The 24346-nt window shown below is 39.7% G+C and overlaps 2 protein-coding genes across 4 annotated transcripts in view; one reads left to right on the top strand and one right to left on the bottom strand.

Moving 5' to 3' along the window:
- The first annotated feature begins 1428 nt into the window (after nucleotides 1-1428).
- On the top strand, nucleotides 1429-22609 carry FANCL (FA complementation group L). The gene is made up of 14 exons (XM_048296338.1): nucleotides 1429-1558; nucleotides 3291-3349; nucleotides 4346-4406; nucleotides 5166-5222; nucleotides 6819-6916; nucleotides 10375-10471; nucleotides 13086-13154; nucleotides 18590-18740; nucleotides 20464-20547; nucleotides 20664-20709; nucleotides 20799-20880; nucleotides 21659-21775; nucleotides 22056-22127; nucleotides 22524-22609. Exons 1-14 carry the CDS (start codon nucleotides 1466-1468, stop codon nucleotides 22557-22559), a joined length of 1122 nt encoding a protein of 373 aa, XP_048152295.1. The 5' UTR covers nucleotides 1429-1465; the 3' UTR covers nucleotides 22560-22609.
- Nucleotides 22351-24346, bottom strand: part of VRK2 (VRK serine/threonine kinase 2) — a 37437-nt gene continuing 35441 nt past the window's right edge. For 2 of the 3 annotated variants that reach the window (XM_048296335.1, XM_048296336.1), the window contains exon 14: nucleotides 22351-22859. In XM_048296335.1, the coding sequence (XP_048152292.1) occupies nucleotides 22620-22859 (240 nt within the window). In that variant the 3' untranslated portion in view covers nucleotides 22351-22619. Of the gene's footprint in view, nucleotides 22860-23900; nucleotides 23993-24346 lie in introns of all 3 variants that reach the window. The other variant, XM_048296337.1, reaches the window with a different exon arrangement.

Below are 24346 nucleotides of genomic sequence, written 5' to 3' on the forward strand. Positions count from 1 at the left end.
GTGCATTGTACATTATATTTCCAATAGCCTCTACAACAATATAAATCTGCAAAGGGTTTGACTGCTTTTGACTCTTCTATTTCCACACAATCCCCGTGTACAGCTCTCCCAAGCTAAGGGAACAGGATTTAGCTGCAGGTGTAAACATTTGTACTGTTTTCTTCATTTCTTTCAACCCACCTCCTGTCTCACAGGTATAGTTGCTTGTGCCACACACCTCCAAGGTGACTGCAGTGAGTCACCTATCTCTTCATAAAACTGTATTTTCTTCCTCAAATATATCTAATTAGGCAAAAAGCTGTGTTTTCTTTCTTAAACATGCCTATTTGGGTAGAAATTGAGTCTTGCATGATGCTCAGCCTCAGTGATATGCAAAGTTTTAATGCCTTCTGAAACATATGCAAAAAGCCCCTAAGCTTGAAGTTTCTCTCCTGCTGCTTTCCCACATACTGCGGCTGTCAGGTTCTGGCAGCAACCCACCCAGAAAAGAGAGGAAGGTTTTATCCCAACACCTGTGTGAGAGGGCAGGAGGGCTTTTATGACCCTAAAAGCGTTATAGCAGGAACTTTTCTAGTGACTCCTAGAAAAGAATGCATAAATCGAGTAACCCTGGGCCCGGGTGGCAAGAAAATCTCCATGACACAGTCAGCTGAGCCTTACTTAATAGTTATCCTTACTTAATAGCTAGTCCTTACTCAATCCAGTCCGCTCACGATGTGCTGAAGAGCAAGGAAACCCCGTTTCTGCTCTAGAGAAGCCGTGCTCCTTCAGCTCTCTGGAAAAGCCGCTCCCCAAAGTAGAGGGAGCCCCTCCTTGCTGTGGAGAAGCCAGGCCTGCTCCTTGGGATTCTGGAAGCTGCTCCTCCAGAGCTCTGGAAGCCGCGGGGCGTCTCCCTCAGAGTTTCCCGCCTTCGAGAGGCGCGCGCCTCCCTCAGCGCGGTGCGCTCCTCCCCTCAGGTGTTCTCCTCTCCATAGGTGCGCTTCCCTCAGTGGCACGCACCTCACCCCTCAGGTGCGTTCCTCCCCTCAGGTGAGCTTCCCCCTCCTCGAGTGTACTCCCTTCAGCGACACAACCCTCACCTCAGGTGTGCTCCCCTCATCGACACAACCCTCACCTCAGGTGTGTTCCCCCCTCAGGTGTGCTCCCCTCATCGACACAACCCTCCCCTCAGGTGCTCTCCCCTCCCCACACGTGTGCTCCCCCCTCACGTGTGCTCCTCTGCTTGGGTGCGCTCCCCTCAGCGACACAACCCTCCTCTCAGGTGTACTCTCCCCTCAGGTGTGGTCCTCTCCTCGAGTGCGCTTCCCTCGGGCGCGCTTCTCCCCTCAGCTGCGCGCCCGCCTCAGCGTCGCGCGCCGCCCCTCACGAGCCCGCCTCTCCCGCCCTTCCCCTCAGGCGCGTGCGCCGCCCGCCGGCGGGGGTGGGGCTTCGCGTTCGAACTGCGGCGGCGGCGCCGGGCGGGAACATGGCGGGAGCGCGGGGTCTGCTCCGGCACTGCCCGCTGCTGCTGCCTCAGGACCGCCACGGCACCGCCTACGAGGGCTTTGTCACCGCCCAGGTACCGCGGCCCGGGCGTCGTTTGGCCGGCGGACCTTACTCCGAGGCGGAGGGGGGGGGGATGCTTCCCGCCCTGCAGGGTCTGGGGAGGGACCGCTTCCCGCTGTGCCGCGGCTGGGTCTGAGGGGGAAGCGCTTCCCGCCTTGCCGGGGTTCCTGACTCAGCTGCCGGGAATGTGAATTAGGGAATGCCGTTTCCCTGCTCTGAGGGATCCCGCCGCCGTCCCGCGGGTTTGCCCGAGGAATGGCTTCCTGCTAACTTCTGGGCTGGGTTAGTTGTGCTGGCAAAAGTGGTTTGGGGGCAAGGTTGAATGTGCCCGCGTTCGTGGCCTGTGGTAAAAGTTGACATAAATGACTGATGGTGGGTGTGTCCTTCCATTTAGTTGTGAAGCTTCAGCTGAAGCGGCTGCATCGTCCCTCGGGATGAGGAAGGCGCGGTGCAGGGGGCAGAACATCGCCTGAGGCGATGCTCCCAACCCAGCTTTGCCATCGCTGACACTGTGCAGCTGTGGCTCTTTAAAATATCACATACATAGAGCTCTGAACGGGTGTATTTTAATCTAGAAATAGCGTGGGACTTTATTCTGCTAAGTAGAAGGCAAAAGACATGGGCTGTGTCCACTAGCTTTGTCAAAAATGTAGTTGACACTGAGATTGAAAGGGACTAGGTTGCTTTAGACCATTTGCAATCGGGTTGTGAATATCTCCATGCATGGAGAGTGTGCAACCTCTTAGATGGCCTGTTCCATTCTCTGACCCCCCTTCACTATTAATGAGGGGTTTTTTCATTCCGTTTAGGTGGTATTTCCTGTATTTCTGTCAGATCGGGCTGTACTTTTTTTAGTCCTTCCCTGATCTTTTTCTCTAGACTAAACAGTCCCAGCTTCCTCAGACTCTCCTGGCATGAGAGATGCTTTGAGCTCTTGATCACCTTCAGAGCTCCTCCCTGGACTAACTCCAGTATGTCCATGCCTTGCTTGTGCTGGGGACCAGTGCTGCCTACTTCAAGGTGTGCTGAGCTGGGATGGGGTCTGGAATAAAAGCTTTAAGATAAGTTATCTGCCCCGTTTGCTTCACGGCTTCACAGACTTTCTTCATTTCAGTTCTATTTTGATCATCTCATAAGAAAGTAGAAGGAGGACCTCAGTAAGGACTGAAAATACAAGTAGGTGGGATTTTGAAGCTGCCCCATGTGGATTGCACTAACAGGAAAAAAATTCAATTTATATACTTGGGACTGTTTTTGTTTACAGTTGGTAAAACTCTGCTGAAATGTGCTGTGGATTAGTGCCCAAGGTTCTTTTTAGTGTAGTTACTTTGATGATAAGCGTCTGTTTTGACTTCTACTGGAGTTAAAGACAGACTTTCTTGTGCAGTAGCATGACTTGGATTAAATTATGTGTTTTAGTCTTGTCCAGATTTGGATAATGTTTATTTTTCTCCTGAAAGGTGTTATGTTTTCTTTATGAAATGTGATGTATGGAAGAGTTTTTACTGAATATTGTGAATTAAAGGTCAAGAGTATTTCAACTTCAGAATTAAGATCAACATTATTTGTACCTGTCACTCAGGCTGCTTTTTATCCCTAAGGAAAGAGATTCTGAATAATATTCCTGAAAGACAGAAAAGACAAAGTTTCTTTCTTAGTAGCCGATCTGATGGGGAACCATTCCCACAAGTGTCTTAATATTTTTATTTTCTGATTCGCCTATTAACTAAATACTTCTTTTCAAGGGTAGAGACTTCCACATCAGGATACTGCTACCGGTGGATTTTCAACTGAAAAATGCAAGGTAAGAGAGTTTTATGACAGCAATTTCTAAGTCTGATGTAGCAAAGTTTGTTTTGATAAAAGCAATCATGGATATGAAAATGAATTATTGGGGTTTTTTTTTCTTTCAATATCAGTGTTACTAATTAATTCTCACTGGTTTTAGCTTAACCTTGCAACAAAATTGCACAGCATCAGTGTTAATAAATGCTGACAATAAGCATTGCCTATATCAAAATATTTTGTTGTTAATTAACTTTGAAACATGTTGTAATTAATTGGTTGTATTTATATATATGAAGCAATGTACTTGGGAAAATATTATATTTTTTATATAATTTATAGATCATTTATATGTCACCATTTGGGAAACAGAAAATTCAGTGCAAAGTTGTAAATTTAGGCAATTATGTACTTGATGGTTAACCGAGCTTTTTAACTTCATTTTCTGTTTGCTGTTTCTGTGTAGTAATTTGTATTACCCAACTTTTCTTTGAAAGCTCTTTTCTTATTCCTGTATTTATCCCAGCAATCTGTGGGAAGTGGGGTGAAAGGGGCTAATCCACATACGTGGATGAGCCTTTAACTTTGTGTTCCATAATTCTGCCTAGGCCAGCCCACCCCAAACTGGGAGCAGATGTGATATTCCATAGCTTTATTACATTCTGGGTTGGGTAATTAAAACTGCATTACAGGTAACTTTGACATTTTCAGGTTATCACTTTTAAATATTAGTGAATTTTATGAAGTCACACTTGCTCGCAAGAGTTATGTTGTTGTTTTCAGCACAGAGCAGGCTTTTTGCAGGTAAATGCTTAATTTTTAATGGGCTTCAGCATAGTGACATTTGGAAGTTTTAAGTAACTTTGAACATGGAACTCAAAGAAGTTTTGAAGTACTGTTTCCTTCCTTTGTTTTTTTCCAAGAAAAGCTGTTGTGCTTTTGCTGTAGAAGGCTTTCTGCTGTCTTTTAAAAATCATGTACTGGGCATTTAAAACTTGTACAAAACACTGTCTAGGATAGAGGGCAGCTGGCATCTGAAGAAGATCCTGCACGGATATCGGCACATTTTAAAGCAGGTATACAAGTTTAAAACCACTTATTTTAATATTGTTACTAAACATTCTTAAATCTTTGTTCATGATTCTGAAAAGCTTGTGCTCATACACCTGTTCTTAAAGGGTTAAAGAACCCTCCTTTCATTGTAGCCAAGATTTAATTTTAAATGCCTGAGGTTTTACAAGTAAATATAATGAGAAATGGATAGAATTTAGTAAATAATTATTTTTATTCAGCCTTTATTCTTTTTTTGGAGATCAGGCTAGAACAATTTTTAATAAATGACTGATGACATTTCACTGGAATTTTTCTTTACTCTCTCAGTTGGAAACAGATTTTGCCTTTTCTTTTAGCATATTTACTTTTTAAAAAGTTGTTCATAATGCAAAGAAGAGAATTCACATTAATTCTTGAGAGACTTAGTTCATTCTTGGGATCTAAATTGTATCTCAGTATCCAAAGGAAGCTTTGGAGTGAGGATACAGCAGCCTTAGAATACTTTGTTTCTAAGGAGGGGTCTTTGCCACATGTGTTGGTTGAGACACTGTATCTCATGGACCGGATTCATAAATATATAAATGAGTGATGTCATGTGGTGTGACCGAGGGGATGGTTCCTTATCAGTAAAGTTTCCTGGGAGTTCTCTTCTGTAATTGAAAAGTATGTACACTTGGTCTTTTTAATGTTTGGTTTGACAATACAATACCAGAAAAACACTTGGACTGAACCACCAGAAGTTATGAGTTACAGAAGATTAACTAATCCTGTCTTTCCTCCAGAGGCTGCACAGCTGCCCAGATCTTGTCAGCTTTATGGTGGAGCTGAAAACTGTTTTGGTGAGTGGCAGAATATATGTGTGGCACATGGGATGTTCTTAGAGCTTTGGGTTTCACTTTCAGTTTTTTACAGGTTACTGTTCCATAGATTTATGGCTGGGGTTTTTTAAGAAAAGCTGATTTTGAATGTATGCTGTTCATGTAATAGCTGCATAAATATTCTTTAGGATTTTAAGTGACTGTTTCTCCGGAAGTTGGAGTGCTGCAAAAATTTAAAATCCCAGCAAGGAATCTCAGTGTAGAGCCATCCTCTTTACAGTGATTTTCTTGGAATTCCTGTTATTGTCCAGATGCTAAAGCAGGCTTGTAATCATACAAAGGGTTGCAGAGTCAGTGGATTGCTGAAGGTGCTTTCACCTGTCTGACAACTTGACAAATAAATGCAGAAAGCTTTTTTTTCCCTGATAGTTCAGAGGCTGCTGTTTATTCTTCTTTTAAAAGTTTTTCAAGTCTGGGGTTGAAGAGTAGCAAACCCTTTAAAAAACATGAAACTGGCAATTCTTATCTCTTAGTAAGACATTGTTCTATGAGCATTCTTGCTGATGAATACTTCACCCAACCTACTTAACTCTAGGAATAAAACACAGGAAGTATTCTTCAGAACAACAGCAGAAGTTCCTCCTGGTATTACACTGCTGCTCTGCTATGCTTGGAATAGGCCTGAATAAGAATATCTGTTTTGGAATATTGCACAATAGTTATTTCAATCTATTTGCCTACATACACAGGCACTCAGAAAATGAGAATGCAGTGAGTGTCTAATTCATTCAAAATAGCAAAATAGTGATCCTCAGTTAGTGCAGAGAGTGAAAACACAGAAGGTGGTGTGGGAGAACTGGGCAGAAATGATTGTTAAACTTGTCTTATTATAGATTATATTTTCCCATAAATTTATATTTTATTTTAAATTATTAATACTTTTATTCTAAATGTCATAAATTTATGTGTTCTGTAAGCATAATTTTAGCTTAAATGCACTTTTAAAGAACATGTAGCATAACACAACTGAAACACATGGTTTGGGCTTATTTTTCACAGTAACATTAACTTCTTGATAAAAACTTCTTTTTGAGACATTACTACATGCTTGATGAGTGTCTGTACCAAAACTTGCTCTAAGTGATCATGTGATGTTACAACTGAGAAATGGATTTTGTTTTTTGATTGCTATATAAAGTTTATATATATATAAAATATGGGAGATTTCATAGATGTGTTGTCTTTGTGGCAGTGGAGCCCAGGAGACAGCTGTGGGCTTAATAGAACCTTCTTTTGAAATGTTCTTTCAGTCAAGATGCTTGACTTCAAATTTATTAGCTGAAAAAGAGGCACATTTGATATTTGCATCTGAAGACTCCGTTGTCAACATCTGTGGGGTTTTTTTAAATTGCAGATGTTTTCATTACCAGTATCTGAAGTAATTTACCAAACAGCTTCGTCTGCTTTAGCTGGAGGCTATAACAAAACAAATGCAGTGTACAGTTAATTTTACATAAGCTTAATATTTTCAAATGAATTGCAAAAAATCACATGGCTAAATAGATGCAAAAATATTGAAATTGCTCTTAACGATGTTTTTAATGTTCTTTTAAACAGGAAATTGCTTTAAAGAACACACAAGACCTGCACATACCACGGCCTCCAGAATACTACTCCTGTCTTGTCAGAGATCTAGAAATACTGGGCTGGAATAAGTATGATTATTTTAGTTCTTAACAAACATCGTCTTTAGAATATCTGTTCCTCTTTTGTATTTGTGAGTTGAACATATCAAATGTACTTGTTCTGTTCATTTACCCTATTCAGAAACTGATTTTGCTTTGTTTTTAAATTAAAAGAACCCAACAAACCTGTGTCAACTGAAGGGATATTTTCTGTCTCAAATAACTGAGCTGAAAGGTGATACACTACTAAGCTTTGTACAGCTGGTTGTGACTATTCCTATAGATTATGGTTGATCATTGTGTACCTTTATGCTTTCAAAAAACATTTCATACTTTTTCAGAATTAGAATAATAATTTTTAAAGAACCTGCTCTTTACAGCACAAGGATCTTCTTACAGGAATTTAATATTTAGTCCACAGAAAAGTAAATCTACCAAAAAAAAATGCATGAGTGGAGGGGAGATTTGGAAAACTCTCAATCCAAACCTTTAGCAAATGTGTATTTTGTTAAATGAAATATAGAAGCCTTAGGTGTAAGAACAGTTTTGAGTTTTCCACCTGATTTCTGTATATATGAACAACATGTGATTAACATTAAGTGGGAATTTGCTTTGAAGGCCCACTTTTATTTTAAGATTTAAAACACCCTTGTGAAACCAGCTGAAGTTTTTGTCAGTGGTTGCCGTTGTTAATATGTAATTGGGCCATACTCTATTTAAATTTCACAGGCTCACATCTCAGAATATTAGTTAAAATTTCTTAAACACGTGGGAAACAAATTTCCAATTATGCTTGCTCTCCCAAAATGGATAAAAAACAAAACACCAACCAAACAAAAAAACTCCAAACCCCCAAAATCTTGAAAAAGGTTTGGGGAAGTCATTCATTAATCAAAGGACTATGCTGCACATAGGAAAAATCACATCGGGTTTACTCTGACTTGGAAGGAGAATAACCTAGATACGCAATTTGAAGTCCCTTAGCGAGTCACACCTCTGATTTTAGAGTGCTTTTAACACTAAAGGAACTCTCTAGGAAAGCCTCTTAACTGAGACTGATTTTGAGTTGTAGGTGATGCTTCTTTGCATGTCAGTGAAGAACCTCCTGCAATGATGCTGAAAGGCAGAACTCCCTTGGTTTGGTGCTGGCAGTGAGGAGCCATCACTGCTCACGCCTTGAGCAGCCTCCAGCTTTATTTAGCAGGATTTTTCTTAGGAAAACCCCTTGTTTGTTGTGTACCCCAGATTTACTTGTTTCTAGCAGGTTTGGGGTCATGCTGGAAGCTGACTGCACCCAAATCCTACTGAAAAATGGAAGGATATGGGTGGGAAAGAGAGATACACCTGCAGGAGTAAAGTTACAGGAAAGGCTCTTCTAATACTATCCCTTAATCAAGCTGGTTGATTCAGTGACAGTGTCTTGGGAAGGCAAATTATCATCTATAAAACACATGTAGGACTCTTATCACCCTCATGAGGATTCATAAAGGCTGCCAGTATCTCTTAAGTCCGTGGTCTTTCAAATCTCAAAGCTCTTCTGCTTGATATTTTCCCATTTTTTTCATAGAAAGTATCTTCTCCTCTTGCCTTCTCCATTTCCAGAGAATCCTGCCTGGGCCTGTGCTCTCAGTCATTTGTGTGTCATGCTGGACTTCAGAGATTTTCCTAAGGCTTTCCATCTTTATGCTGATTCCATTTTTTTGTTGTGGTGATAAAATGATGGAGCCTACAGAGGAATAAAAGTCTGTAGAAGTGAAATATCACCTACAATTCCTTATGTGTTTATACAAATATGTGATTTTAAACTAAAATAATCCATACTTTTCTTATAAATCAAGATTGAAGTGGTCCAAACAAGGTGAATGTCAGAACAGGTAATTTAAGATCCCAGACACCTTGGCAGCATTCCTTTAGTTTTTCTGTTCTCCTTTGGTATGGAACCTCCCAGCATAGTGCTGCAGGCACCAGTTGTGCTTTGGTGTGGACACTGCTGCATGTTTCACTGCAGTATCCATGCTGTGCCTTAGCTGCTGCTCTAGGAATTCCCCAGCCCAGGAAGCAGTAGATGGAGGGGTGGTATAGAGGTAGTTTCTCACCTTTATAAAACTGACACATTTTTGAGGTAAAGTTGGAGCAAAGCAGGAGTAATGATTTTTTTTTTTCCCCCAATTAGAGGAGGAATGCTCTAATTCTTTCTAAGTATATCAAGTTTAATGGACTTCAGCTGAATTATACTTTCATCAAGACTTGTCTTTCTTTCAGCTGTTGTGGAGAACTACTCCCAGAAATCTGCAGGTCTCTTTAATGTTGCATTAATCAGCATTAAACATGAAATAATCTCTCTCTCTCCCTTCTTACTACCCCTATCTGTATTTTTCAGTTCCCTCATATTGAGGCTATTTCATTTATGTAGGTAATTTTCTTCTTTTCACTTCCTTCCTAGGGATGTGCCACCCTTTGGTGTACATCTACTTTTTCTTCCAAAAGCCTCTACAACTCTGTTGCCAGTTTCACTTGAGAGAACCACGTGACTTTTTCTAGTATGTAATGGTTTAAAAAAATAAATGTTACTTAGGCCAGCAAGCAGATGCTCTCTCTGAACTCTGTTAGGCCTTTCCATCAGTCTGGGTGATAAGTCGTGCAATTATCTTGGACTGCTTTTTATCTTTACACAGGAATGACATAGTAAAAATGCCAAAATATCCACATGCCCAGTTTACTGGTAAATATATGGGGAAGTTTGAACCTTTTTGGCGATTGTTGAAGCTACTAAGCAAAATCCATCTTTAGAGAACAGTATATTTTACAATTGTATCCATCTTCATTGTGGTGGGAGGCATGCACCAGTGTCATCTTAAGCTAAGAGTCAGTGATTATGTCAGAAGTTTTAAAACTTATTCACATTTAGTATGTGCTTTCTGCTTGCTCAGGTGCATGAATACAGTGTAAAACTGTCATGAAATGGAGGCAAATCATCATAAATAACTCATTTTGTACCTGTTTGGGTACTATTTTCTGCAGAAAATCAATTTCAGAATATGAACCAATATGCACTGAATTTCCCACAATAATAGTATTGATAATAAAAGAGAACTTCATTGAAGAGAAAAGCAAATCAAGAGCATAAAAGTCTCATAGAGTAAGAAAGTGCAGAAATGGATCAAAGATTTGACAGGAAGTTTAATGTGTACATAAGTAGAGGCTGACAGGAACATGCTGTGTGTGTCAAAGGTTCCAGTGATGGAAAACTGCAACACGGTGCTCACTGACCACAGCGTGAGCCCTGACACACGTTGTAAATAACCCAGAGATATATGACTGCATTAAGCACTAGGCTGGTGTATTAACAGCAGTAAATCTGGAGCAGCAGAAATGCTTGGCATATAGGACTTCCTCTGATTAATATTTGTAACAGACTAATCAGAGTATTGCAAACCTTTCAATCTGCACTTCTTGCAGGGCTCTAAGAGTTTTCTTTTCTCTTCCAGAGTGGCCTATGTGGACACTGGGCTGACCACAGTCAGGTTAAAAGCTGAAGACTCGTGTGGTCGACAGCATCTCATCACTCTCAAGTTAAATGCAAAGGTAAATTGATGTGGGACAAAATACCTTGAGGCTTCCTTGAAATAAAACAAATTTTCTTAATTCGTTAGGATTTTAGAGTGTTGTTTTGTTTGCTGCTACGTCTGTTCTGCAAGGTAATAGGGCAGTTAAAAAAAATTTTTGGAGAGTTTTCAGACTAACTATATTTAAAATTAATACTGGATTATGGTTATCTGTAAGATGCAACTCTGCACCACATGAAAAACACTTTGATATTGCACTCATTTTACTGGATTACAGACAAAGCCATCTGGGAGACTTTCCTTCATTATCACTCCGTCCAGAGACTGTGCATAGAACAAGAATTAGAGGATGTTAGGTTGGTTATTAACAAGTCTTACTGTTAAAGTCAGAGATGTAGAGATTTATGAAAAACTGAAGTCAGTCAGAAAAATTATTTCTTTTTAGTCTAAATAAATGTCTAATTTTGACAGTACTTGCAAATCAAACCCATGGCATTTGCAGAAACAGAAAAATTTTAATTCTTCCTGGTACTTATCACTGAACTCAAATTGCAATGTTTCTTCATAGAATGTCTCATTTCAAGGCATAAATCTCTCATCAGAGACTGTGAATATCCAGGCTGTGTGGTGACAATTGCATGGCAATAACTGTTGTCTTCAGAAAATCAGTCGGGGGAGAAAGGGATCTAAAAGTGTCTGAGTGTTGTTGTTTGGGACTATCTGTGGTCCATCATTTGGAGTTATAATCTTGAAAGCATGAGGCGTTGGCACAGTATTGTAAGATTAAATCCCACCTTCACAGGCATCCTATATTCCTTTAGAAACCAGGAGCTTTCTAGTCTTACATAACATGAACAAGCTTTACCTTTGAGGGGGAAAAGGAGGGGAAGAATACTGTTTGGGAATGAGTTGTTCAAGTGGATTTTAAAAAGAGTAAAACTGTTCTATGTGCAGCGAGTAATGAGTGCATAATTAATTTGCTAGTCAGTCCATTATTAAATACACTGATGGAAAAAATCCATCAGGAAGTACAATTATGGTCTGTTTAATGTGCAAGGAGAGGAACCAGGTTGTGTTGTTTATAAGGGATAAATACAATACTTTGTGTGACACCAGAAATTACGTGCAGCCTGTTGCCCTAAGGTTTTCTTGCTCTTAGGTCAACAGAAGTAAAGCATTTTAACTGTTTGAAAGTATAAAAATGCAGAAAAAATTACAGTGCAATATTCATTTTTCCCAAGCAGCTCCCATGGTCAAACAATGACGCTTGTGCATTGGCTGGTTCTGTTCAGCCTTAACTTTGCATTGTCCTGAGGGAATGGAGATTCCGATTTTCTGTCCTTGTACAAACTTGTGTGGTTTTCTTAAAGCAATAAAATAGCTGAATATTCCTCATAGCAGAAGAAAGCACCATCTAACAACAAAGGATGTACAAAATTAAAAGATGAGATTATCAGTCTTGTCTGATTTAACAAGTAATCATCTTTTTTTCTTTTTTTTCATTTTGTTTTCAACTGTTTGTTATGATGAAGGATCAATTGCTTGTCCTTTTTAAGCCATGTCTGGCATTTAAACTTGCCAGACAAAATTTGTGTGTGAAACATTGTTTTGGTGACATGGGGATTTGATTTGCCTTCATACACACAGCCACTACGTTTGGAAAGACTTGGCTGAAGTATTTTTTGGGAAGGCATTTCTTTTGATAACCTGCTTTAATAAAAGTGTGTTTATTTTCGTTATGCTGTTTCTTCGATTGAGATCAGTGCAGGAGCATTTCAGACCCCAAGGTTTCAAATAGGCCACTGCAAGGATTTGCCTGTTGTGTAGTAATTAAGACACTTTGGTAATTATCTGAATGATCTGGCAAGGGGTATGAAAATGCTTTCTCTAGATAAAGTTAGCTGCATGCTCAGAAAACCAACATAAATGTTGTATTTAATAATTGCTTAAATGGTCCTCAAGAATAATAGGATGATTTCTGACATACACTTTTGATTGTAACTGCAATAACTGAAGGTGTCATGGAGTTAGAAAACCTTTTATAGCTTCATTTTTTTTTAATACAGCCCTTTTAAAAATTTTTCTTATTGATGTCTCAATTTGGAATGAGGGTTTGTTTTAATTTTGGGTCTATGTTCACTCATCTCTTTCTAAATAGTTCTGTACTCTAGATTACTTTCAGTTTCGAAGCACAAAATGTTGCCAATCAAAACAAATAGTTTCACTTAAATGAAAATTAGCTCTTGACTCATGGAAAGGTTGTTTGATTTTTAAACTTTGCTATCCAGTATGTGTAATTGAGGAGAAATTTTTAAAAAATATTTCATGCTTTGTGTCTTAAGGTTTCTTTAATGTGCCTCTGTGACCACTGAACACAGAAAATTGTGATTCTCCTGCCTTTACTAAATACTGATATAGAAAACATTTACATGTAGCTTTCTTCTTTAAATGATAATTAACACTCATAACTATTCCTGAAAATGCTTTACATACTGTTTCCTCTCAGAGCCAAGTTCTCAAGATGCTTGAAGTGCTCATATTTTGTTATCAAATTTGGCAGCTGAGTATCAGTCTGACTTTAAATCACTAAGAAAAAAAACCCAGAAAAACTGTATTTCCTTTCCCTCCCTCAGTATCCTACAGAACCACCAGATTGCCTTGTGGATTTTCCTGTTCCTTTTGCTGTTTCCTGGATGCCACAGGTAACTGCTGGACTAGGCAGCTTTTTTTAATAAAAAATACATATGCAGTGGAGGGGTGGAAACAAGGGGTTTGGTTTGCTTTTTAACTCCAGCTTTTCTCCCTGTGTGCATTTTATTTCTGTATGTGCTCATGAAAATGTAATAACACTGAACTCCATATTCCTTATTATAGTACCTTAAATATCTTCCTTGCCATGAGATGTTCCTTGCATGCTGTGCTTGTACTGGTTGAGTTTTTTCTAAGTTGTTTACCTGACTGAAAATTCTCTAGGAGTTATGGTGGAAAAGTGAAAATGAAACGAAATGTATAAAAAATTATTGTCTTCTAGAAAAGAAACACCCTTTCAAGTTGACAGACACTGAAAAAAGGAGTTGGTTATCCTATAGAGTTTCCCCCAGTTTCTTATCCTATAGAGTATTCATAACTTAATAAAACTTTTCCAGTTATAATCCATACAGGAAAGTATTTAATGAAATTCAGATTTCTTAGTTTAACTGATATTGCTACTATAAAGAACCACATTGTCTCTTGTTGGTCTCTCACATTATTTCATATACCTTTCTTCCTGAATACAGCATGTGTGCTTTTTAAAATGAATTTCAATATGACCACTTAGATACAAGTTAATTTGAAGTATATGTAGCAAATAATTGATATTTAATTTCTTTTGAATCAGGAAAATAGATTTTGCATAAATGATTGCATCTGGTATTTCTCTCATAAAGGTTTCTACCGAGCAATAAATACTAAATTTACATAGGGAACATGGCTGGGAGGTTGCAGCAGGATGAGTTTAAGCTGGGCATATAATTTTTCTGCAGAGCTCAAGGTTCTGTGTGTCACCTCAGATACTCTAATATTGAGAGGGAATAACTGCAAGAATCAACCACTGCAAATGAAAAATTTATTTATTTATGTAATTTTTAGGTTTTGATTTTCTGGTGTGGTTTGGAACAGTTTAAATAAATGTTTTTCCCTTAAATTCTGCTGGAGTCCCTACACTCTGGCCGGGATTTCAAGTGCTCTTTCCAACCTCAAACTTAATACATACTTTCAACAGTGTTTTATTAGTTTTACAGCCTTGCAATTTTTGTTGCCTCAAATTAACAACATTTCAAACATCCCTGACAGTGACTGCTTCTCTGTGTTTACTGATAGTAATTTTAAAGATGGACTTGTGTTTTAATAAAATGTTCTGGAAAAACAAGACATGGAGCAGCCTTCAACAAGTTAAAAATGGGGGTGGATATACTGATATTGGCACTACATCCAAGGAAAAATCCACTGTTAAAAATACAACACTCTGATGCTTAAAATCTTTTTACAGTTAGAATTACCTGGGGCCTGTTTGAAAACATGAACAAAAGGTGTTTGTGTGTAACTGAAGAGCCGCTTTTGAAATCGTGAGACACTAACTCCAGCTGCAGAGAGCCTGCTCTAATCCTGAACCAAATACCAGCAGACAGAAATGCTTTAGCCATACAGTAGCTTTTGCAAATTGACCTTGTGTGTGTGGGTGACATGAACCCAACACTTGTGGGGACAAATGGCTTTGATAATTGTGTAAATTGTGTTTATTTTCCAAATGCGTGGAAATCACTGCGGCGAGCAGCCCTCACACCGTGATAAAATATGGATTAAACTTAAATAATGCTGCAGCACCACTGGTAGCAGAATTCAGCAGGTACTCAAGTGCATGAAAATTTTGGTTCCTAAAAGGGAAAAAGAGCATGCTAGACCTCCTCTCTAGTGAAACAACATGATGTTTTGGTACCAATTGGTCTTAAACTTTTAATATTACCTCTTTAAAGTATAAATTGACAAGGCTTAACTAAATTGGTGCAATGGCACCATTAGAATGTAAACTCCTATGAGAGAAAACATAAATAGATTGCAGGTAATTGATTTTTCTTTCCCACCCCGTGTGTGCTGCTGCCTATTTCAGGCTCATGGATTTTAAACTTGAGGGGTTGTTGGGTTTTTTTTCCTTCTTCTTTTTTTTTTTTTTTTTTTCCCTTCCGTATAATAATAGACACGGCTTTATGGCATCCATATTAAAAATGGGTAATTTTCCTTATGGTCCCTGTCTTCCTGCTGGGTTGATAATGTTTTGATGTATTTTTCTTTTGCTCTGATGAGAGGTCTGCTGCTGCTGCTCTGACATATTCATTTGGATGAATAATTATAACTTGCACAATGTCAAGCTGAAGATGGTGGGGTTTTGTGCGTCATGACAAGCCCAGTAGCCAGTGCAGGTGTCTCACAGCATGAGCAGCAACAGCCAGTGGATTCTGGCTCAGAGGAGACGTTTTAGAGTAGTAAGAAATCAGCACCAAGGGCAATGCTGCTGCTGCTGCTCCTGTTCTAAGTGCCAAATAAATGCAGAGTGCTTCTCAATGACAAGTGCAAGAACATCTACTTATTTCTGTTATAGCCTTTTTCTAAAGAACCAGATAAATGTGCTGTCTCCAATTTTAGCACACGCTGTAAGTGCAGTTCTGCAGAATCAGGGTGTCTCACGTCAGGGTAAGGTTTCCATACTGACCACTGCCCACCTGGCTGGCTACATGAAGGTCATGAGAGTGGAAATTAATGACTAATGAGGTCGTGCAGCAGCCGGCAAGGAAACAGGAATGCAAGGTGCAGAAGGTGGAGTGGTGGGAATGAGATTATTTTTCAGTTATTTAGATGAAAACACAATAAAAAGCACGTAATTGTGCTTCTTTCTTGGCAAAGGAACTTCACAGACACCAGCTGTAAATACAGAAAATGGAGATGGTTGGCAAGACACTTTATAAAGATTTCAGTCTTGTGTCTTGGCTTAATTTCTGTTAAGGAGAGGGGAATCGTTAAACTACTGCTGATGAGAAACTGTTTCCAAACAAATCTAAGGAATCATAAATTCTTTAGGTGACCCCTTTTCCGTTTGATGAGTGTTTGCTTTATTAAATTGTATTTTATTTATGAATTCATGAAGGGCAAGAAGGTAATGGCATCTCTAGTTTAGGCTATTTCACCTTTCCTACTGGGGGCTTTGCAGGTGTTTTAATTTTGGATAAGCAAATTTTGTGTTAGGAAGAATTTTAGCCAAAAAATCTCAGAATAAAGGTTTTATTTTTATCTTGGTTTGAAAAATGATTTGCAGTAAATTTTTCTGTATTTACCTTAATTAGAATGTTTACTGCCATTTGATCACTATTTAGTTCATCCAGGATTTGGAGCAGATGCTTGAAATTTGGCAGAACAGCCATATAGGTTACAGACTTCTTAGAAGTTCCTGAAAGGCTTCATTGGTTTTTTGGCAGGCACAGGCTTGAGATTTTCTCTTTATTCTTCCCGGCCTCTGTGGCTCTAGAAATAAGAATCAAGAATAGAGTGACATTTTTTCCCATTCCTTCTTATTCCTTTGATTGGAGGAAATGGTGTATGGGCAATAAGGCTGGACTTGGGAGAATGTTTGAATTGAAGGAAGAAAGGTATTGGCATGAGGAGGTCCCGATGATGAGGTGGAGATGAGAGTGCAGAGGATAGAAATGGAAATAAAAAGGTTGAGAAACCACATGAGACTTCCCTGGCAGAAGAGAAGGCGTGTTCCCCTTGGAGACAGGGAGGTCCAGAGTATCTGATTTTCCTGGGACAAAGCCAGTGGTGTAAATGGATGAGGGATCCATGGAGTCTGTTAACACAGAGTTGACATCGGGGCCACCGTTTCTGGGGACCCATCAGAGCCAGTGTGTTTCTAGAGGATGGAGGAACCAGTTTGGCTTTGTGAGTGCTTTTAGAGTTGGGGTGAGCAGCACGGATAGTCTGAAAGGTGAAATTCTTATTTTCCAAAGACTTTTGACATATTTCACACAAATTCTAACTCCTTTGTGCAAGGGGAACCATGAAAAAGAGTTTGTGCTGTTCGACATAATCAACAATGGTCTTGGTCTGATTTAGACCAAAGAAAAGTGTGATCTCAGGCTGTTCTAAAAGTGCTGGGCAGTGACCAAAAATTAGTTGGTCAATCTAATAAAAAGGAATCTTGAAGTTTTCATGGTTTGCATGACAAGCAGGTGATGTATTTAAATCGCTATAGATGCATTTATGTATATAGCAGGAGACAGCTGGCAACATCAGTGAAGCATGCAAATAAGATCAAATGAACAGTGTATAAAAAAAAAGATTTAACTACCTTTTTAAGGAACATCATTGAAAAATTACAATTAGTATTAAAATTAATTGGATTTTAAAACTTATCTGTGGGTTATAATCCCTTGATGTTTCTTTTTTCTAGTGAAACCCTTTGAATTCCCAGAAGATAAAGATAAAAATGATTATTAGAGGATTTATCTGTATGTGATACAGAAAAATGTAAAAAAATCAAAATGGAAAGCAACTGTTGCAAGTACCAGAAAATTATGCTATTAATTTAAGTGTCATCAGAGCACAAAAGATCACATTTCAGGACTGTGTGAAAATTATTAAAATACTGGAAATAATAGTACTTAAGATGAAGATACTATACTCTAAGATGTGGTTAAGTGACTGACACTATTATATCACTTCAGGTATTATAAAAGTAACAAAATGCTTTTAAAGATAATAAGCGTTACATTTTGAGATTGGCAGAATTCACACTTCTCTGCTTAGGTGCTTTCCTACTTTAATATAATTTAACAACAGCAGGAAAAAATGTAGCATTTTATTTCCAAGCTACGCCGTTTCTTCCTAAAATACACATGCACAAAATATAAAAAGTGATTACATAGAAAAATTCTATTTCTTCATCTGAGAATGCTCAGATAATTTGTTGCTCTTTGTCCAGGTGAGAAAGGAAGAATATAATTACTGTGGATTAAAGGAAACTATTCCTTCTGTATTTTGTTTAATTCATAGAAGAATACCTGTCTGAGAACAGAACATTTAATTTGCTTCTTCTTTTGGACCTCAGAAGATCCGAAATCTGTCCCTCTCTGAGCATCTGCACCTGCAAAGAGTTCACTTGACCACCAAGTGTTTTCTCCTCTTGCAGAAGTCTTTTCCTGGGGAAATAGTGACTTCTTTTTGCCCACTGATTATTTCAAAAGATTTCTTTTGCATTGCTGTCCTGTATATTGTCCTGTCCAATGAAAGATATTTCTGATTCTGTGTAATCCACTCTCAAATATTGAAATCCACCACGTGTAATCCTCTGCTTATTAGATGGTTTCTCCTTCTCTTGCCTTATTTACAGGGCTGGAACACTGATCTTAAGCACCTGTTTTTGTACTGCTTAATTTTGAGATAATGATGATGATGTTAGGTGCTATTCCATGGTTTTTGCTATCATGATACACTGGGACACACACATGGATTTTAACACTCCTTAAATGAAAAATTGTTTTTTAATTATTCTCTCGGGCCATTGGTGGAAACTCTTATATAATCTGTTTAAACGTCTTCTTTTTAGAACTCCTTAATAGACATTTACAATCAGTTCCTGGCAGCACTAGAGTCGCTGAAGGAATTCTGGGATGCCCTGGATGAAATTGATGGGAAGACATGGGTGCTTGAGCCAGAAAATCCCACACGGAGTGCTACAACCAGAAGAATTGCAATAGGTAGGAAAAGCTTTAAAGGGATACAGTGGATTTGAGAAGTAAAACTCCAGGAGCTGTTTCGTTTTCCTTGTCTCATCAGATGATGCTTCTTTGAGTTTGGGAAAGGAAAGGCAGCACTTAAAGACACAACTCTTCTTTTGTGTTGTAAAAAAATAACTTTCCACAGAATACTGATCCTGTTTGGGAAATTCATTACAACTTTCTGGTGTCAGATAAATGAAAATTTCTGCAGGAAAACCTTGTGTGTTTGTAAATTATGAACATGGAACTGTCAACCGCTGAGCACTTGCATGGTAACTGGAAAAATCAGTATTTGTAAAAAATCAGCTTAGGTGAAGCCCTTACCTCAGTCACAAAATCCAGATTTTTAAACTTTAGATTCATCCTATCCTGGAGGGGAAGGAATATTACAGTGCAGTCCAAAGGGAGAAGAGGGGGTTAAAGAAGGCAAGTGGGAAGGACAAAGAAATAAAAGAGAGGAAATGAGGCCTCCCTGTTAACCACCTGAAAATGTACCTCAGTTTATATGCTCATGTCTGGCATTTTAAGGTCTTAATATACATAGGATAAGGAATTTTGTAATGGTATGTATAAGATAAGAAGTTGGAATTGCCACTGTCAGAAGCTGGAAATGGTGGGGGGATGTTATCTTTGTCAGAAATGTGCTGATTTTTAGCTGAAGTCCACATCACCAATAGCAAATTGTAGAAATGTGAGCACACAGAGTGAACCCACGTTGTCCATGACAGCTGTGGAGGGAGGGAGGGAAGGAGAAAGGGAGGAAGGAGCTGGAGGGGAGCTGCTCCATGGGAGTGGAGGGAAGGACAGGAAAAGTTCAGCAAGTGGCTGGAATGAGGTGGGTCAGACACCACTTTGTGTGCTGTCAGGGGGGCTTTGTCCTGGTCCTGCTGCCCTTTGTCCCAGGCCAAGGAAAAGGGAAGAAAAGCCTCCCAATGAGCCTTGGAGCAGCTGAGCAGAGGCAGGATAGGGCTTTGAGCCCTTTGTTGTCGGGCACAGAGGACCTTCAGCTACCACTGAACATTGATTTCATTCATTCCCACCTCTTCCAGGAGGGAAAGCCTAACACAAGCTTTAGCTACAGAAAAGGTTGGGCTTTGCCTGGGCTTGTTCAGAAGAGACTTTGCTGTGAGCTCTTGGAGCTGGATCCAGAGCACCACTGAGCTGCTTCCCCCTGAGGAACTGAGCCCTTCCAGGGATGGTGGGGTGTCTTGCAAAACCAAATGTTTGCTGTTTCAAAAATACAGCATTGTCGTCTCAGGCCTGCAGTTTGCTGGGGAGGGGACTGACTTCTGCTGCTTAGTATTGGGTTTGGGCTTCTCTTTTTGACTATAAAGATGAATTAGTAAGTTACACGTCTACTACCTTTAAAGTTTCACCAAGATTTTGGATGGATTTTGTCATCTAGCTTGAGTTGATTAGGTTTATTTCTGAATAAGTGTTAACCTTAAAACAAGTCTAAAAGAAATGCAAGCCTGGCAGGTTTTTTAAATCAGTTGCTATTTTTAATTACAGTCTGTGGAAATGTAAATATTTAATATATACTGATATTTTGTACAATCATTTGAATACCTCCAAACTTTGTTATTATTTATCCTACTGAAACCCAGCCAGAATTAGCCAATTTAAAACTGCTTTTAAAAATGGTTCCTTTTCCAAATCCTTGACTGCAAAGCTTCCCCATGGCCTTGCTTTCTCCTTGCAGGGAACAATGTCTCAGTGAACGTAGAGGTAGATCCTCGCCATCCAAACATGCTTCCAGAGTGTTATTTCCTTGGAGCAGATCACGGTAAGGCAGCAAATTCCACTTGTCTCTCATCTGGACTCAGATCTCCCATCCAATCCCTACCTGAAACCTGGGAGGTTCACTGGGGTGATGCCATGATTCCTGTCTGTTGTTTGCAGCAGTGAACCCGCTGAGAACTAAACTCAACAACAACATGCACTTGTGGTGAGTGTCTCTAGTAAAGCAGGCTGGAAACCCAAATGGTGTTTGCCATTCCCGCTGTGGACTTTTCTCTCCCCCTCTCCCATCCACAGGGATCCGGAAATCAGTTTGTTACGAAACTTGAGAGAGCTCCTAGAAATTGATTTTCCATCTCGTGCCTTGTTGGAAAAAAGCGTAAGTTAGTTTTGGTTAATGATCAGTTGTTATTGCTGAACGAGGAACATTTAAATGGTCACTTTCTAAGAGCCAGGGACAATTAGAGACTTAGAAGAGAGGTGATTGGATTAACACATTGTCACAAGGACTTCTGAACTTCAAGCAACAGTTGTCAGAGCTTGTTAACCTTTGCTTAGAGGTGCACACTTCCCTGTGGCCTTCATAGCAGTGAGGCCATTAATAACAGGCTCCACTTTAAAAGGAAAAGAGGAAGTTCCAGAGTAGCTAATGAGATGTGGAAACTCCAAACATTCTGTTATGGATGTTGATGACTTCAGTTCTAATTAGGTAGAGCTGCTTGGAGGGGACAAGAGGCCATCCCAATACTGGTGCATTTCAAACAAACTGGGAATTAATTTTTGACAATGCTATAACACTGGATTACAAGCTTTGCTTTCACTCGTGAAGCTTCTAAATTAAGATCTGACTGAGGGTTTGTGTTTAATGTCAAATCATTATTAACCACTATGATTTGTCATTAACAAAAAGTTGCCAAAAGTATGAAAATGTTTGTTGAATGAGATGTAGTTCAGTGAGGGGGTGAAATATAACCCAGTCAAGTCTTGCACACCTGGAACCCAGTGTCACTCTATGCCATTATGGCCTAAACAGATAGGTATTAAAGGCAAAAAATAGTAATTCCAGCTAACAAAAACTGCAAAAGCAAAGACACAGGTGAACCTGTTTGTGTGTTAGCAGCCCATCCCTTCCTTTCAGCTGTGCTGTTGTGTTCCAGGACTTTGCCAAGGACTGTGGCATCTGCTACGCTTATCGGCTTGACGGCAGCACACCCGACCAAGTGTGCGACGATCCTCGCTGCGGGCAGCCCTTCCACCAGGCCTGTCTCTATGAGGTAAAGGGACCAGCGGGACAAACTGCTCATTAGCTGGCACATTCTGGAAAACAAGCACTGTCCACTTAAATCTGGAAAGAAGCAAGCACCTGTAAGGAACATTATGGCAGTCACTGTGCTTCCACTTGTCCTGACACCCCCAATTCCTACATGAGCTCTCTGGGAAACGGATCCACCCTCTCACCTGTCAGGTGTTCATCAGCTGAACTCTGATTGATAGGTGGTTCTTGAATTGGATATGAAACCAATGTGACTTTTAACCCCTTTCCTTGTGTTGCAGTGGCTACAAGGCCTTCCTACCAGCAGACAGAGTTTTAATGTCATCTTTGGTGAATGTCCCTATTGTAATAAGGTAAGGAAATCCAATGAGTAGGATTAAATTAGAGTGAAGAAGGCAAAGCTGGTAACAATGCCTTTTCCAAAATAGAATTGGTGGCTACTATCTTCTCATTAACCTGCTGGAGTAAACTGTAAATTCCTCTGCATTTAATGCATCAGTGTTTAACTAAAGGTTTTCTGACACAATATAAAGACAGCCCCACACTCGTGCCAGAGTAAATAAAGATCACACTCCATTGTATTTAACGATACTTTTTTAATGGTGCTGTAACAAAAGGTTCGGCTAAAAAAAACTCCAACAAAAATAATCCAAATAATCCAAAAGAGAATCCGTAACTATAGAGTGCAGATGAGAACTTGTCTGTACAAGGTATGTACTGACAGGATTATTTAAAACTTCTTTTTCAAGCCCCTGACACTGAAATCTTCAATGAAGAAGCTCTAGGAAAAAACTGCATAGTGGGAACACCAGTGCACTCCCACTGAAGACACGGGAGCAGCAACATCAAAGCCAATACAAGGACAGTACAATGAGCAGCAGAAGCACCAGAACAGCTGCAGTGTAGGGGTAGGTTTCATCAGCAAATGCCAGCCTAAACACAACAGCGAGAGAGGGACGAGTGGTGTCAGCACCAGCCGGGGATGCTGCTGGAGGAACTGCAGTTACAAGGTGATTGTGTTTCTTTCTGCATTCTGAGTGTATTCTGTAGGGGTCAAATGGTGGCAGCTCTCTTGCAGTGTCTTCCTGCAGGGGAAAAAAAGCTGTAATTATAAAGCTAGTATTAAGTGAGATGTGAATCAAAAAAATGAAGATGCCATTGAGGTATTTAAGTTATCCTGGAGAAAGCAATACAATTCTTATGGAGGCTTACCTCTGGAATATGCATGCAGATGGCTATTGTATGATAAGTGTGTAACATAAGACACAGTTAAACGCCTCCTAAAGAGACCTACCTATATTTACTATTGAAGTCTACAGCTAAAATTCTTATCTTTGACTTGTTTCCAACAAAGTTGAATATATTCAGTCTTTCCCATGTTCCTGCTAATAAAGGTTTGTCCTGGAAACTCAAGACATGATTTTAAGTGTGAATTTGCTGGTTTGATTTCTGTAAGTTCTGCCTTTTTTTTCAGTGAAGCTGAACTTCTCCTGCCCATCACAGGGAACATAAACTGATAGTGGGGCTTGTTCTGGCTGGCCAGGGGCGCCTGGGCTGTTTTACATCTCCAGCAGCAATGCTGTCCTTGGCCAGCCTCCACCTCTGAAAGGATCCCCAAACACCACCATCCCACTTCTCACTTAGCCAAGACTTAAGAATCTTTTCCACTGTCCCTTAGAACCAGGGACAGCTCTGGTTTCCTACAGAGCTTTCCATTACCAAGCTCCTAAATTATGTGAGAGGAATTCTGCAAAATGAAGCTAAGAGAACCCTGCCTTTTTTCCTTCTCCAGTTTCTCACTTGAATGGCTTAAATGTTGCCTGACACCCATTTAAAGTCCCTCCTATTGTGCAGAATATTCAGTGAGTACCACGGAATGGTTCTACATAGAGACAGCACGTTTAATCCTACTGGAATAGCAGCTTTTCCATTAGAAAAACTAAATCCAAACACAAATATAATCTAAACACCAGCCCAGTGATTGGTCCCTTTTCTGCAAAAACTCCACCATTTGAGGACTAGGAAGTAACACTGGAGTGTTTTCCTGTTCAAAAGTTGTGTTTGACTTGTCAGACTCCATCTCCCCTGCTGGCAGCCAAAACATCTCCCAGGATGGTTCTGCTCACCACTGTCCTGCCTGGTGCTCTCAGGTACAGCTGTGCTTTTGCTGCTTCCCTCTCCCAGCTTGTACCGGAGTCTCCAGGCAGTGATGATCAGACTGCTTGAAGCAAAGAATTTTGGATTAATCATAAAGCTACCTTAAAAGTTGCATTTTTGTGCTCATTAGAAACTGTCCTCATTTAACCAAGTTATTTGTTTCTATGAAAGAAAACCAGGGTGCAATCTCCTCACTAAAATACACCAAAGCTCCAGAGAACAGGAGCACAGGGTGATCACCGCCAGGGATGTGGTGCTGCATTACTTGTACTAAAGCTGATTCATTTTTTCATTTTTTTTTCCTGTACAGTTGAAGAGTAAGACTGAAACTATTAATTCAGCCCTTTTATGCACTAAATTACCAATAATAGTCAAGGTGAGTTTGTTAACTGCTAAAATCCTCTGATGTAAAACT

The sequence above is a fragment of the Corvus hawaiiensis genome, chromosome 3 (assembly GCF_020740725.1).
Source record: "Corvus hawaiiensis isolate bCorHaw1 chromosome 3, bCorHaw1.pri.cur, whole genome shotgun sequence".
NCBI classification, from domain to species: domain Eukaryota; kingdom Metazoa; phylum Chordata; class Aves; order Passeriformes; family Corvidae; genus Corvus; species Corvus hawaiiensis.